Genomic DNA, 14,483 nt, shown 5'->3' with positions numbered 1-14,483 from the left:
AACATGAGGAAGTTAATACATCTAATGTGACTTGCCCAGTCCAAAAATGTGCCTATAGCTGCTATTTCCTTAGATGCCAAAAAGGCCTTTGATGAGGTGGAATGGCGCTTTCTCTTTTCCGCTTTGTCACATTTTGGGTTCGGTCCATATTTCTCTCAATGGGTAAAGACATTATATAAAAAACCAAAAGCAGCAGTAATTACCATCCATCCATCTTCTTCCGCTTATCCGGTAACGGGTCGCGGGGGTAGCAGCTCCAGCAGGGGACCCCAAACTTCCCTTTCCCGAGCCACATTAACCAGCTCCGACTGGGGGATCCCGAGGCGTTCCCAGGCCAGGTTGGAGATATAATCCCTCCACCTAGTCCTGGGTCTTCCCCGAGGCCTCCTCCCAGCTGGACGTGCCTGGAAAACCTCCCTAGGGAGGCGCCCAGGGGGCATCCTTACCAGATGCCCGAACCACCTCAACTGGCTCCTTTCGACGCGAAGGAGCAGCGGCTCTACTCCGAGCTCCTCACGGATGACTGAGCTTCTCACCCTATCTCTAAGGGAGACGCCAGCCACCCTCCTGAGGAAACCCATTTCGGCCGCTTGTACCCTGGATCTCGTTCTTTCGGTCATGACCCAGCCTTCATGACCATAGGTGAGGGTAGGAACGAAAACTGACCGGTAGATTGAGAGCTTTGCCTTCTGGCTCAGCTCTCTTTTCGTCACAACGGTGCGATAAATTGAGTGTAATACCGCACCCGCTGCGCCGATTCTCCGACCAATCTCCCGCTCCATTGTTCCCTCACTCGCGAACAAGACTCCAAGGTACTTGAACTCCTTCACTTGGGGTAAAGACTCATTCCCTACCTGGAGAAGGCACTCCATCGGTTTCCTGCTGAGAACCATGGCCTCAGATTTAGAGGTGCTGATCCTCATCCCAGCCGCTTCACACTCGGCTGCGAACCGATCCAGTGAGTGCTGAAGGTCACAGGCCGACGATGCCATCAGGACCACATCATCTGCAAAAAGCAGCGATGAGATCCCCACTGCAACCCCTCTCCACCCCGACTACGCCTCGATATCCTGTCCATAAATACTACAAACAGGATTGGTGACAAAGCGCAGCCCTGGCGGAGGCCAACTCTCACCTGAAACAAGTCCGACTTACTGCCGAGAACCCGGACACAGCGCTCGCTTTGGTCGTACAGAGATTGGATGGCCCTGAGAAGGGACCCCCTCACCCCATACTCCCGCAGCACCTCCCACAGTGTCTCCCGGGGGACCCGGTCATACGCCTTCTCCAGATCCACAAAGCACATGTAGACCGGTTGGGCATACTCCCAGGCTCCCTCCAGGATCCTTGCGAGAGTAAAGATCTGGTCCGTTGTTCCACGACCAGGACGGAATCCGCATTGTTCAGCAGTAATTACCAATGGAGTTATATCACCCTTTTTCAGCCTGTCTAGAGGCACTCACCAAGGCTGCTCTTTGAGCCCTCTATTGTTTATAATTTGTCTAGAAACATTGGCTGTTAGTATCAGGAATAATGGGAGAATTAAGGGAGTAGAGGGTGGGGGACAGGAACATAAATTGTTGCTATATGCTGATGATATTTTAGCTGTAGTGACAGACCCTGAGGCATCTTTGCCACATTTGATGGCTACTATTCAGTCCTACTCTGAACTGTCAGGCTACATAATTATAATTGGAATAAATCCAAGGCTATGCCTATGACTTCCACATGCTACCATTACATGGTGGAAAAACTTAAATTTAAGTGGGTACCCCAAGGCATGAAGTATCTTGGAATTAAACTCAGTCAAGACCTAGGAGAGATGCCCTCGTTAAACTTTAACCCGGTGTTGCAAAAAATTAAACTAATTTGGAGAAGTGGCAAAAGATAAAACTTACTCTGTGAGGAAAAGTAAATATCATTAAAATGATAGTAGCTCCTCAATTTAACTATTTAGTAATGATGCTGCCAATCATGATACCGCCTGCCATTTTTAAGAAGTATGATGATATAATTAAACAGTTCTTATGGGATGGGAAAAGAGCAAGGATAAAACTAAGTAAACTCTGTGCCCCCAAGGAGAAAGGGGGATTAGGTTTACCAGATCCAAGGTTATATGGGATATCTTTTGAAATGGCTAAATTATCCAAATATTGGAAAACGACAGACAACAAGCCTGATGGAGATTGAGAATGTGTTATGTTTACCATTTAGTCCAAAGGAGCAACTGTCTCAACGAAGTAAAACAACAAACCCAATTCTTGTGCACTCTAGGGAAGTGTGGGCCAAGGTACACAAAATGTATAAGTTGTCGCAATATGTACAGATATATGCTTCATTGTTTAATCCTGCCATACATATTGGTAAAACGTCAGTGTATTGGAGACAGTAGCGTTCAAGTGGAGTATGTACTATAGGAGACCTGTACAAAAATGGACAATTCATGTCTTATGAGGAATTATCGCGTCAATTTAAACTCGAAGGCAAACATTTTTGGAAATACTTGCAAATAAGGGACTGTGTAAAATCCCGATTTGTTAATTGTTCAGAAAATTATATTTTGGAATATCTGAATGCGCCACAGGAACGCTGCACGGCCTCACAATTCTATAGACTAACAAACTATTCAGTAAGTGGTGAGTCTTCTAATGTGAAATTGTTATGGCAGAGAGACCTGAGAATAAACTTTACACAGGAGAAATGGTTGGAGGTACTAGCAGACTGTGGAAAGTATGTAAGGGAAGCAAGAGGGAAGTTCACACAGTATAAGATCATGCATAGATATTATCATACCACTGTGAGATTACATAGAATGAAATTGATGAATGATAATATGTGTTGAAAGTGTAAAACAGAGGTAGGAACTTTTCTTCACTGTGTAAGGGAATTCCCCTGACTCCTGCTGTATGTTTACTAGGGGACAGATCACAAATATTGAATATATCAAAAATAACTTTTTCTGTCATTATAGTGGGCTTGGTCACAGCTTCTAGAGTTATTTTACGACACTGGAAAACTGCGGTATCTCCTAATCTGAAAGACTGGACTAATGCAATGGTGGAGACAGCATCGTATGAGTCTATGCTTCACAAACTGTCGGCTAACAAGGAGGATGGGATGACCCCTTGGGATCTTTTTTGGACCTACACAAGGGCTAATGAAAACTCAACCTAAGAAAGCAGAGACTAAATACAGCATAGCTTCTTCGTCCTTCTGTAGACTGGATTTCCCCCTTATATTTCTTACTTTATTTTTCAAGTTTTATTTTTCCTCCGTGACATGTCGTATGTTTATGCCAAGATTCCGAAATGTATGACCATCCCTGTACTTACTCAGCTATTAAGAATTCTCCCCCCTCCCTTTTCCTGTCTTCAGCTTTCCTATCGAATAAAGGCCAAAAATGCCCAAAAAATTATCTTAAAAAAAAGAATTATTGTAAGCACAGACAATGTCCGACAATGTCATCATTCTGGCATCATTCATGGCTCTCCGTGATGAAATGATGAATCTATATTCGAATACTGTTTTCTGGCTACAAGGTCATCAGAGGTACAAGAGGTCGGCACTCATTTGGCAGATAAAATACATTTGATTTATCTGACTGATGGTCCTTCAGTCATTGGTTCCTCAATGCGATTAAAGGGCAACAAGGAAGTGACCCTTTTGAACATCTCCTTCTAGCCACCAGAAATAATTAGGAGATAGAACCGTGTGCAGCTCATTCAACTCTTTAGCTTGGAGGTAAGATGTGGCTTCAACTGGGGATAAAGGAAGAGTTCTCCCCTAAATGTAAATTCAGTCATTATCTACTCAACATCCTGTCAATCAAAAACCTCCCTAAAGTTTGTAGGAATATGGACACAGACATCGTTTCAAAATAGTCTTCTTCCAAGCTGCAGAGGTTAACCTCAACACACAATACATTTCTCTAAACAAGATTTCCTCACTGACAGCATTTGTCCAGGGCCCACAGCACTCTGGCAGAAGACTACAACATATTTTTGTCAGAGAGGAAAAAACAAGAAATAATGATGCAAACAATTGGGAATTTTGAAACTACAATAAAATTGTCTGGCAATAAAACCCATACATGTTGCTGCCTGAGGTGTTTGGAAAAGTTAAATAAAATGCAGCAATGATAAAAAGCCTAGTTCCAGACCTTTCAAATAGGTCTGTTGTGGTGCCCACAGAGTTGGAGAAACATTCAACCTATCAGAGCTTTGTGGGAGCCATTTAGCTACACCCATGAAAAATGGCGACAACAGCAAAAGCATCTAAAATGCCGACTGTGAATGATGATGACGGATATGTCACTCACTACTGTTTGGTTGGGGCAAAACAAAACAAAATGCACCCCCTTCAAACAAAATGGCAACTCAGTCTGATTATTATTATTATTACATGTCATTTAGCTGACGCTTTTATCCAAAGCGACTTACAATTAAGTGCTTTCAACTGTGAAGGTTCAAACTCCAGACCACAAGTAGTAAGTGCAAATACAGTAGCTTTAAATAGGCAAAGCTACAAAGAGACATATGAAAGTGCAGGTTCGAAAGTGCAAGTTCAAGATTTTTTTTTTATTTTTATTTTTTTTTATTTTTATCCGAGGTGTAGTCGGAAGAGATGCGTTTTTAGCCTTCGGCGGAAGATGTGTAGGCTTTCGGCCATCCTGATATCGATGGGGAGCTCGTTCCACCATTTGGGAGCCAGGACAGTGAACAGTCGGGATTTCGTTGAGTGATTAGTTCTCCCTCGCTGTGAGGGAGCAGCCAGCAGTTTGGCTGATGCAGAACGAAGTCGGCAGGTTGGGGTATATGGTTTGACCATGTTCTGGATTATGAGGTTAGCTATCACACACTTTGAGCATTAGAATTGTCATTTCAGTGTGAACTATTCCCATAAATAAGGCTGTGGTTGTCTTAAGTTTCATGAGCTCAGGGGAAAAGGGTTAACTTTAAACAACGAGAAAGGTTAAGGTTGGAAAATAAAGATGTGAGAGGTAGTGAAGAGCTCAGGACTTACCTCAGACTGTAGTTTGTGCTCTGTAGTGGTGTAAGGAGCTTGCAAGACACTGGTCCCTGATATGTGATGCACTGGAGAGCGCAGAGAAAAGCCATCAAAACGGAGCTCCGACGCATACTGAGGAAAACACACACAGAGGAGAGAAAAGGTCACGTAGCGGTAAGTTGTTTTATACTTTGATACACACTGTTACCGTCTATCATGCAGCTATCAAGTGTTTTTTCTTAAATTAACTCACAAAAATAGTCACAGTTTGCTTTGTCACATGGCTGTATAGTTATTGGTACACGTGCACACACGCACACATATTAGTTGTAATGCTATGTTTTACACAGCTGTAAAGTGGTTGTTCTCAGACAGACTTTTATTCCTTTGGGAATTCTCCTTTGTTCCACCACTCTCCAAATGTGAAGCTTTTACTGACTGACTGCCCCAGCCCAATCACTTCTGAAGGAAGCAACTTCGAAAAGGTCACTTTCATTAAGTGCGATTCAAAAGCAGCGATTCAAAAGCTGCATACTCAGAGCTCGGTAGACAGAGCAGAGATGTCTGCAGAAAACATTTGTCAAGCATACAATAGCGTCGCCAGTTGACTAGGATAAAAAATATCAATTAAAGCTGCTTTAAACTTATTTCCGAGTAGAACACAAACGTACAAACAGCAATAGACTAAACAATTGACTTAATTAAGAAATTTTCTGAGCAGTTTTAAGATACCAGTTAGGTATCATTATCATTAAATAGCAACTGAAAATCTCAGCCAGGTTTAAAAGAACAAAAGTTTGAGACATTAAGGGTAACTCCACGGTGAAGCAGATTGCTGATTCTCCCCAGAGAAACGTGGAAGAGAAGCACAAGTGTCCAATTCTAAAAACCACTGAACCTGCCAATTTCTGCTTAATGAGAAACCAGTACAAGTGGGTGTGAAGTCATCTCCAGAGTAGCAACAAAAAACACCTCACCTCAGCCTATTCACTTTGACACTAAAGGGCAGTGTGTGAAGCTACTTGCAGGTAAGCAGTAATAAAGTACACTACATGGCCAAAAGTACAACACTCTCTTATTGTTTCACACCTCATTCCAAACACAATGAATATGCTGCTTTGACAGTCTCCTACTCTTCTGGGAAGATGAAGGAGCATGGCTGCAGTAATGTGTTCCCATTCAGCCTGAGGAGCATTACTGAGGCAGTCCACTTCATCCCCAAGGTGATGCATTGATTGGGTTGAGGTCAGGGCATGGTACAGGCCAGTCAAGTTCTTCTCCAACAAACTGGGAAGGCCATTTTTCTTTTTGGACCTGGCATTGTGCACGTTGACACAAGAATGGGCCTTCGCCAAACTGTTGCCACAATGTTGGAATCACACCATTGTTTTATTACAGTGATTCTCAACGACCGAGCCACAAACATGTTCACCTTCCCTCCTGCCAGATGATTCAAAATGACAATGCATGTAAATGTACATTCAATTTGGTGCCCTCTCATATTTTTTGCTGAGCATCAGAACTGAGTAGCAGTGAAACCCTTACTGCCCCTCTAAACCACATACTTCTACTTCTCAACTTCATTTCTCCACCCTGTCAGCCACAAAAAAAGAGTTGTGAATTTGCCCATGTTTTTCACTGAGTGTTGAGTTAACACTTCTCTCTTTCAGCAACTTAACTTATTTTTAACTTAGTGATTTATTTTACATTTTGACAGCTTATTTTGACTGAATGCACTTGTTTGTTAGTCTCTCTCCAGTCAAAAATGTCAACTCACTGTGATTATTGAGCATCGCTGTGCAGAATGATGTACGTGCAGAGTTTGTTTTAACTTACATCAGCTTAAATCTCAGCAAATGTAGTGTAGAAACTTCAAGCCGTGTACAAACATTGACAACTGACTTTTCAGAGCTGTAGGAGACATCATGATAGATTCTAGGTTCTTAATCAGGGTTTACATGTCTGGAGAGGATCTTTTAAAGTAGACTCAGTCTGGTCTAACCCTGACCCCTGACCGCTGCCCACCCCACCGGTCCTCAAGACCACTCTTTTCCAGCTTGCTGGTCCCCACATCCAAAAAGGTAGAGAAACCCCTGGTCTAATATATCTTTGTATGCTGTAGCAAATCACAAATCACACCAAATTACAAAGCACAAATTACATCGTCGGAACTTCCTTCATCCTTTTAGTAAAGAGAGAATAAGGCTGAGTGAGTAAAATATATTGATAAAGTGCTTTTCACAGACATAAGTCACAAAGTGTTTTACAGGGCAAACACAAGACACACAACACAGAGTGAGACCACGATACACAAATCGGTATTACACAATTAATGTATTGAAAGTGCAGAGCAGCTGCACACCGTCTAAACAGGTATGTTTTTATCTGATTTTTAAAAGAATCCACAGAAACAGCAAGGTAAGGGAGGAGGCAGAGCATTTCATAGTTTAGGTGCTAAGGAATCAAAAGCCCAATCACCTCGGGTCTTATCCAGGTGTGTAGGACAGACAGTAAATTTAGCATATTAGATCTAAGAGAGCGAGCTGACAAATATGGGTGAAGTAGCTCAGCCACATAGGCAGGAGCCTCACCGTGCAACACTCTGTACGTCGTAAGTGGGAGAATTTTAAACTGAATCCCATATGCAGAGCCAGACTTTTTCTGGAGCAAAAACTGTTCTTAAAGCCATTATTTTCACAGAATTCTACTTTTACACTTTTCTAAGAAAGTAAAACATACCTGCATTTCAATAACACCAGCACTATCCTTTAAACACAGACAGAATCTGCCCTGAGGCGTTCTCTAACCCTTGTCCTTGCCTAAGTCCTTAATAATCAATTACAGCCAACTCCTCAGGGAGCAAGGTCGTGTGGGAGTGGAGCCGGGCGGGCTCTGCCAGCAAGGCAGAGCTATTTCCCATGACCCCTCAGTGACCTCCAGTAATATCTCTAGATTCATTCAGCAGCAGAGAGAGACTTATCTCCCACTGAGTAAAAACATTCACGCAATTTTAAAGAAATTATGTGAAAATGTACCCTCCGGCCTTTGTGTGCGCTGCATGAGTAATTTATGAAAAAGACAGACAATCACACTGAGGCATGAATCAGGTCGCCATGATTAGCCCCAGTACAGAAGGTTCTTAAGCAAATGCTGTTTTCTCTGCCGTCTCTCGCTGAGCCCCGCTAGCTGTATGCTCCAGCATACAGAGAACACTGCTCATAATAAAAAAGCCCTGAGCAAGCAAGCAGGTAAGTTAAAGAAGAACACTGTTTTTTCTCATGCCCTCTCCAGTACTTGGCCAACACTGACAGAGAGTCCGAGTTTATGAGGAAAAAGAAAAAGTTCTTTCTCTCGAAAGCTAGTAACTCACACACACACACCTTTGTTTTTTATTGCTAATTTTAAATGACCAATCACACACACTGTACAGTAGTGTACACAGATTCATAAAAGTATATACAAAGACTTAAATAATTTTTTACTTTCTTCTCTTTGGCACACAAAACAGCTGTGCCCCACATTTTTCTAAAGGTCTTAACCTTTCTCACACTTTTGCCCAAAAATCATATTCGAAGTTCGTTTGTTTATGAATATTAATATTCAAATATATTCGAATATTTATTAATAATATTTTGACCATTAAATGCCTTCAGTAAGGCTTATATTGGTATCAAACTTCGTATATGTTCTGTCCACCAGAGGGCAGTGTATCAGTCAGTAGGCGTGCAATGATGTTGTTAGAAGAAAAACACACTGCCACCACTGTTTTTTTTTTTTTTTAATTAAAAGTCAGACCCTGGATTAAACACAAACAATATGCTTTCAACAGGAAGGTCGGATATTTCACCGTAGCCTACGTAAGTGGTCTGATGTTCATACTTTTGCGCTGGTGTGTGCGTCAAGCTGCGCGTGGGTGTGTGTGTGTGGAGTGTGTGTTAGAGTGAGAGAGTGACGGTGATTACTGGTAGCTTCAGAGCGAGTAGCGACTCTATAGTCTTAGTGAGAGAAACAAAGTGTCTCCCCTGTTCTTTCTGACCACGGTGGGAAATCTGGAGCAGGAAAAGTTAACCATCTCCTTGATTTTACGTTGTTTATGGAGAAAGAGAACCAGGAAATGAGTCGGGGGAAATGCGCTACCAAGCCACGGCCGAGCAACGTGCGTCGCCGCGATGTGTTTACATTTTGAAATGCGTGAAAAAGCCTCGGAATCTGAATTGAAAACAGGGTTTACAAGCAAACACATTTACAAAAAAAAATAATGCCCATAACAGGTTCGAAATTCGAATATTAAGGGCTGCCTAATATTCGTTCGAATATCAATATTTTTGTTAATATTCGAATTATATTCGAATATCGAAGTTCGGAGTCAAAGCCCTAACACACACACACACACACACACACACACACACACACACACACACACACACATCTCACTATCTTTGTGGGGACCCGTCATTGACATAATGCATTCCATAGCCCCTTACCCTAACCTTAACCATTACAACTAAATGCCTAACCTTAACCCTCACCCTAACCATAACCTAATTCTAACCTCAAACAGCCGTTTAAACTTGTGGCGTCCAGCATTTTGGCCACACAAAGCTGTCCGGACCCCACAAGTATAATGTATTCCCGGTTTTTGGACGCCACGAATATAGTTAAACAAGAACACGCACGCGCACACACACACACACACACACACACACACACACACACTCACTATTTCCTGAATGTTTCTTCCGTACACTCAATCCATTTTCTGAGCCCCTTACCTTCTTCTCTCTGATGACCAGGCCGCCCCTCCACAGTTCTCTATGGTCCATACAGTTGTGTAGGTCAGCAGGCTCCACCAGACCGGCACTCAGGTAGGACGCTGCTTTTTGCCACCTGGGCAAAAAAAAAAAAGGTTCACTCAATGACCAGCACAGGGGAGCTTTGGTAACTTTTATTCTTGATTTGTAAAAAAAAATTAGGCATAAAAGTCCTGAGCCATCTTTGCATTTTCTCATCAGATTTTCATGTTTGACATACCACAATGAACTAATAGCTGTGTGTTTGTGTACTGGCATATGTACACTGTGAGCCCAGGGAATGTACAGGTATCGTCTGACTTGAGGAACGTTCTTGTGTTAGTGTGTTAGATTAGTTTCAAAGTGTATTTATCCTTTGCTTTGTGCAACTCAAGAAATGTAAATCGAGTGTATTTTCGCCTCCCTTACCCAGTGGTGTGCTGTGTGACTAAAGTGATCTTAGCAGCATGCCAGCAGGAGATGTGTTTGAGGGCTCCCAGTAGAGGCAGCAGGTCCTTTATAGGAGGGGACTGCTCTGCAGAGCCCAACACAAGCACATCCAACAAGGCTTTACCTAGGGGGGGAAATAGAACAAACCAAAGAGGAATTCATTATCATCATCATTTTCTGTCTTCTTTTTTTTGTCTCTGTAGGATTTCAGGAGGGGTCAATAAGCCGCTGGTTGTTCCACTGATACCATCTTTTTTATAAGTACATAGAAATGCCTGTTTGCAATTCTGAATATCAAGATCTGTGGAAGAAAAGTTGAAAGCCCATAGTGACTACAGCTCCTCGGGGCAGCTAACAATGGAGGGTGACTGTTCCTGAACTCCTGCTGAGGTGGTGTGCTAAAAAATGGTCTGTAAGAAAGTGAAGTATCACTCCAGGATGCAGACTTGAGAAGAAGTAGTCAGAACAAAAGCATCCTATCTTCCCAGTGGTGAGTGCATATCCATGATGTAGAGTAGGCCACCTTTTCTACAAGGCTATAGTATATTTCCAAAACCTAATTGCTTGAGTAAATAGTTTTTAATTCCTTGTTATTAGAAGCTTTTGGCAAAGACAAAACTCTCACTTGAGACATTGATTTGTGCAGTAATCTAACTTCTTGCTCTGTTGCCCTATCATTAAACCAGATGTTTGTTGTTCTCCTCGTTGAAGCAAAATTAGGAAACTGGCGAGCTGTGCTGTACAGACAATCATATTAACACCCAAAATCAATCAAAAAGTAGTGGTGTGTGGAAGCATTTTGGATTTAACACAATAGAAGTGAAGATTGTGCCTTCAAATGAATTTGAATCCAATTAATGTTGGTTCTCGTTTATTCTAACAAAATATTTTTGAAAAGTTTACAGCCCTAAGTTAACATCTTCACAAATGCACAGCTGCTAAGTAGGGTTGTGCCGATGGATGATATCATCGTCCGTCGTGATGGCTGGCTGACATCACGCCCCTCCCCCTTACGTGCAACCTATTTGTGAAAAAGACCATCGCTTTGAGCAGACTGGATTGGCTGCAGGGATACATTCTCTCTCTCTCTCCCTGTCAGTTGTAGCTCGCTCTACCTGCTAGTAACGTTGGACACAGCGGTCTCGAGCGAGAGAGAAAAAAGCGTTAACGTGGAACGCTATCACACTTTCCTTTCTCCCCTCATTGGACTATGTTTGTCGACACTACTGTGTGCGTGCATCAATAAGTAAGTCTGATGTCCTGTAGGTACGGGACGGTGTTATACAGGATTTATGAATTAGCAACAGTAGGCTAATTCACGAGGGTGTTATTTTATGTGTGAGCTAATATTGCGCATCTGTTCATGTGCGCTGCAAGAGTTATGTTTCGGTTTATTGAATGCGTTGTTCAGTGCAAACATAACCGAGAATGTAGTTTAATCTCAGTAATGATGGTTTATTAGGTTATTACTGTCGCTCTGTTGAAGGCAAACGTCCCACTGTACTGTCCTTACGCAGATCACGGACATCTGATTGACTTTACTGCACCGTAGTTAAGTGAAAGTAGGTCAAGTTGTAAAAAACTGCCCCTACCAGCAAGGCAGCATATAATACTGTCTATTTACAGAGGGCATTTAAATGTATGTCTGATCGTTTCTATGTTAACTGTTAGCCCATAGTAGTAGAAAAACTTATTTATGTAAAGAGATATAGTAAAATAGAAAGTGCCCCCCCCCCATGTTTTACTGTAAACATCGTCAGCTGCCAATTTAGGGGACATCGCCCGACCCTACTGCTAAGGAAGGTACTGTATATAAAGAAAGTAAGTGCTCAGCAGTACCTGGAGGTGGTAGCTTGTCTGACAGTAGATGCAGTCCTTCTGCAGCCTCCTCTAGCAGCCTGTTTAATAAAGACATTCAGATCAGAACAGAAAGACTTGCAGCCCACTATCCAAAAAGTCATACTTTGTCTTTGATTCTTTGAGACACATGAAGATTTTCCCTTTTTTACATGTACATCAGCAAAGTATCTCAAAATCAATCTCCTGATTCGCTGTATAAAACAGTAAGATAAATATAAAATAGATTATATTGGGGCAAATTCAGTACTATCAATGATAGTTTAATATATGTTCAGATAATATTAATATTTATGAGCTCACAAAAGATGCATCAGACAAATACCTGCAACACCGAGCAGAAAAAACAAGAACATATCATATTATAAAAAAGAGAAATGATCATCTGTTGCTCACTCTGTCAGTGTCGGCTGATCATCCTTTTGGTCCGGTGTCTCCTGATTACTCAGAGCACTGAGACATGACTCCACAGCAGTTGGCTTCTCCTCTTCACGGTCCGTTTTCTGATGGCCTGTCCACAGCTCTTCCCAGTCTGAGCTGCAAAACTACAAAACAGGTGTTATGGATTCAAGTATGAATACAGAATTACAGCCCATGTTCCTTTATCCATGTATCAATAGTTTGAATGGCAAAAATCCTAATACACTTCCTCTCTGAATGCCATACCCCCTTCTTAGTTGGAGTGGATTAAATAGGAAAAAAATAAATAAATACTTTTATCAGCATCTTTCACATGAGTTCAGCTGGTCAGCATACAAGTGGATAAAAATGTTTATTGACCAAATGTACAGCGATACCACCAACTGGATATCAACACACGGGGTACAGTATGTCGACATGTTGCAGCAACTACGGCTTTGGTAAATTCTATGAAAAACATTTTTACATCAATACCTGATGTGTCACTGTTCAAAGACAAAGTTAAATAAATATGCTTTTAAGTGTATTTAATAAATACATTTGGAGACACAAACCCTACACCTTGCAACAAAAAACATGTTTATGGCAAAACGTCTTGAATCTTCCAAATGTCTCACCTGCGTAACTCCTTGGCAAGCCTGAACTGCAAAGTGCCATCTCTGAACTGATGGGCTGCCACTGAGAGAACAAGCTGGGAAAACATGCAGAGGGAAGAAAGAGGCGAGGAAAGTTGTGGAATAACAACAGCTTATGTGTGGAGGTAAGACAGGGTTTAAGATAGTGTTTAATTTACTGTACCAGGAAACACAGAGATCCCTCTCACTGACTCCTGAGTTGAGATGTCCACAAGTTTGTCATGTATCTGCTTTACTGGCTCCAGACCTGTGGACAATGACAATTCAGTAGTCAGGCTTCACCACAACCGGACTACTGGTTTATTTATAATAAAAAAAACATATACATAGCACGTGCTGTGCATGGGTTAGTCCTAGCCACTTTTAAGCCTTAAGTTTTTTAAATTTACGTAAACCACTTTTTCTTTTTTTACTCTAGCTAACGTTAGCGTGATAACGTTATTGGCCGGGTAACGTTCATTTAACGCTACAAGCCAAATGTATGCGACTCAACTCTCTTGAAACGAACACTGTTAGCATTGTAACCAAACCTTACAGGTATGTTGTTAACCTAGCTAAGTTATGTGTTGGATCGTGTACGTTATGTGTACAGTATCAACATACGCTTTAAGCCACTGGCTAACGTTAACTAACGTCAACGTTAAACTTGGTTTAGCAGCGTTAACGTTAGCAAAGTAAGTATAAACTTACACGTAACGTTATACTCCTCCGCCAGGTCGTCATCAGTTTGGCAAAAGGATATAACCAACACGTAACGGTCCATGTCATGTAAGCATTAGTATTGTCACGATTAATAATAACTTGTAGTGAAATATCGAACAACAATCTTTCGCGCAGACAAATTTCCCACCGGTGCTTCTTCTTCTTCTGTAATCTAAACAATGTACCGGATGTAAGCAACAGACCACAAAGCGCGCCACTGCCACCTACTGGACTGAGACTAAACTACCACGTAGAGCTGCTATATTATCTTTTTGTGTCATACAGCACATTGTATAGTCTGTTTCCAAGTTACAAATAAACAGAAACCACTATATTGAATTCCTAATGCAAAGTGTTGTTCCTCCAAGAGCCATGGCTTTTCCTCTTTTTATTTTTATTCAAAATGTTTTTGTAAACTACTCTTAAATTACTTCCATAAAAATGTATATAATACTTCAAAGTATTGCAAATATTCTGTGTTGCTTTTTCTCATATCATATTCAGTCACACATGTCAAATGTGTCATAATATGAAAACTGTACCAAATGTTTCAGAATTTCTGATGTGAAAACATACTGAGCAACAACTAAACTCAAATCAACTTTGTTTTTTTTTAAAAAAT

General features: G+C 41.6%; 1 protein-coding gene across 2 annotated transcripts in view; it reads right to left on the bottom strand.

Annotated features, from left to right (window-relative positions):
- Positions 1–14,115, bottom strand: part of LOC116049237 (MDM2 binding protein) — a 38,651-nt gene extending 24,536 nt beyond the window's left edge. Inside the window, exons 1-8 of one of the 2 annotated variants that reach the window (XM_036005871.1) lie at positions 13,850–14,115; positions 13,323–13,406; positions 13,142–13,215; positions 12,501–12,649; positions 12,087–12,145; positions 10,227–10,371; positions 9,780–9,894; positions 5,023–5,139 (exon numbers count right to left, since the gene is read on the bottom strand). In XM_036005871.1, the coding sequence (XP_035861764.1) occupies positions 5,023–5,139; positions 9,780–9,894; positions 10,227–10,371; positions 12,087–12,145; positions 12,501–12,649; positions 13,142–13,215; positions 13,323–13,406; positions 13,850–13,922 (816 nt within the window). In that variant the 5' untranslated portion in view covers positions 13,923–14,115. The remainder of the gene's footprint in view (positions 1–5,022; positions 5,140–9,779; positions 9,895–10,226; positions 10,372–12,086; positions 12,146–12,500; positions 12,650–13,141; positions 13,216–13,322; positions 13,407–13,849) is intronic. The other variant, XM_031298704.2, reaches the window with a different exon arrangement.
- Between the last annotated feature and the right edge of the window lie 368 nt (positions 14,116–14,483).

This window comes from Sander lucioperca, chromosome 10, assembly GCF_008315115.2.
Source record: "Sander lucioperca isolate FBNREF2018 chromosome 10, SLUC_FBN_1.2, whole genome shotgun sequence".
In the NCBI taxonomy this organism is placed as follows: Eukaryota; Metazoa; Chordata; class Actinopteri; order Perciformes; family Percidae; genus Sander; species Sander lucioperca.
The sequence above is the reverse complement of the archived record's forward strand: the minus strand, read 5'-3'. Positions and strand labels throughout refer to the sequence as shown.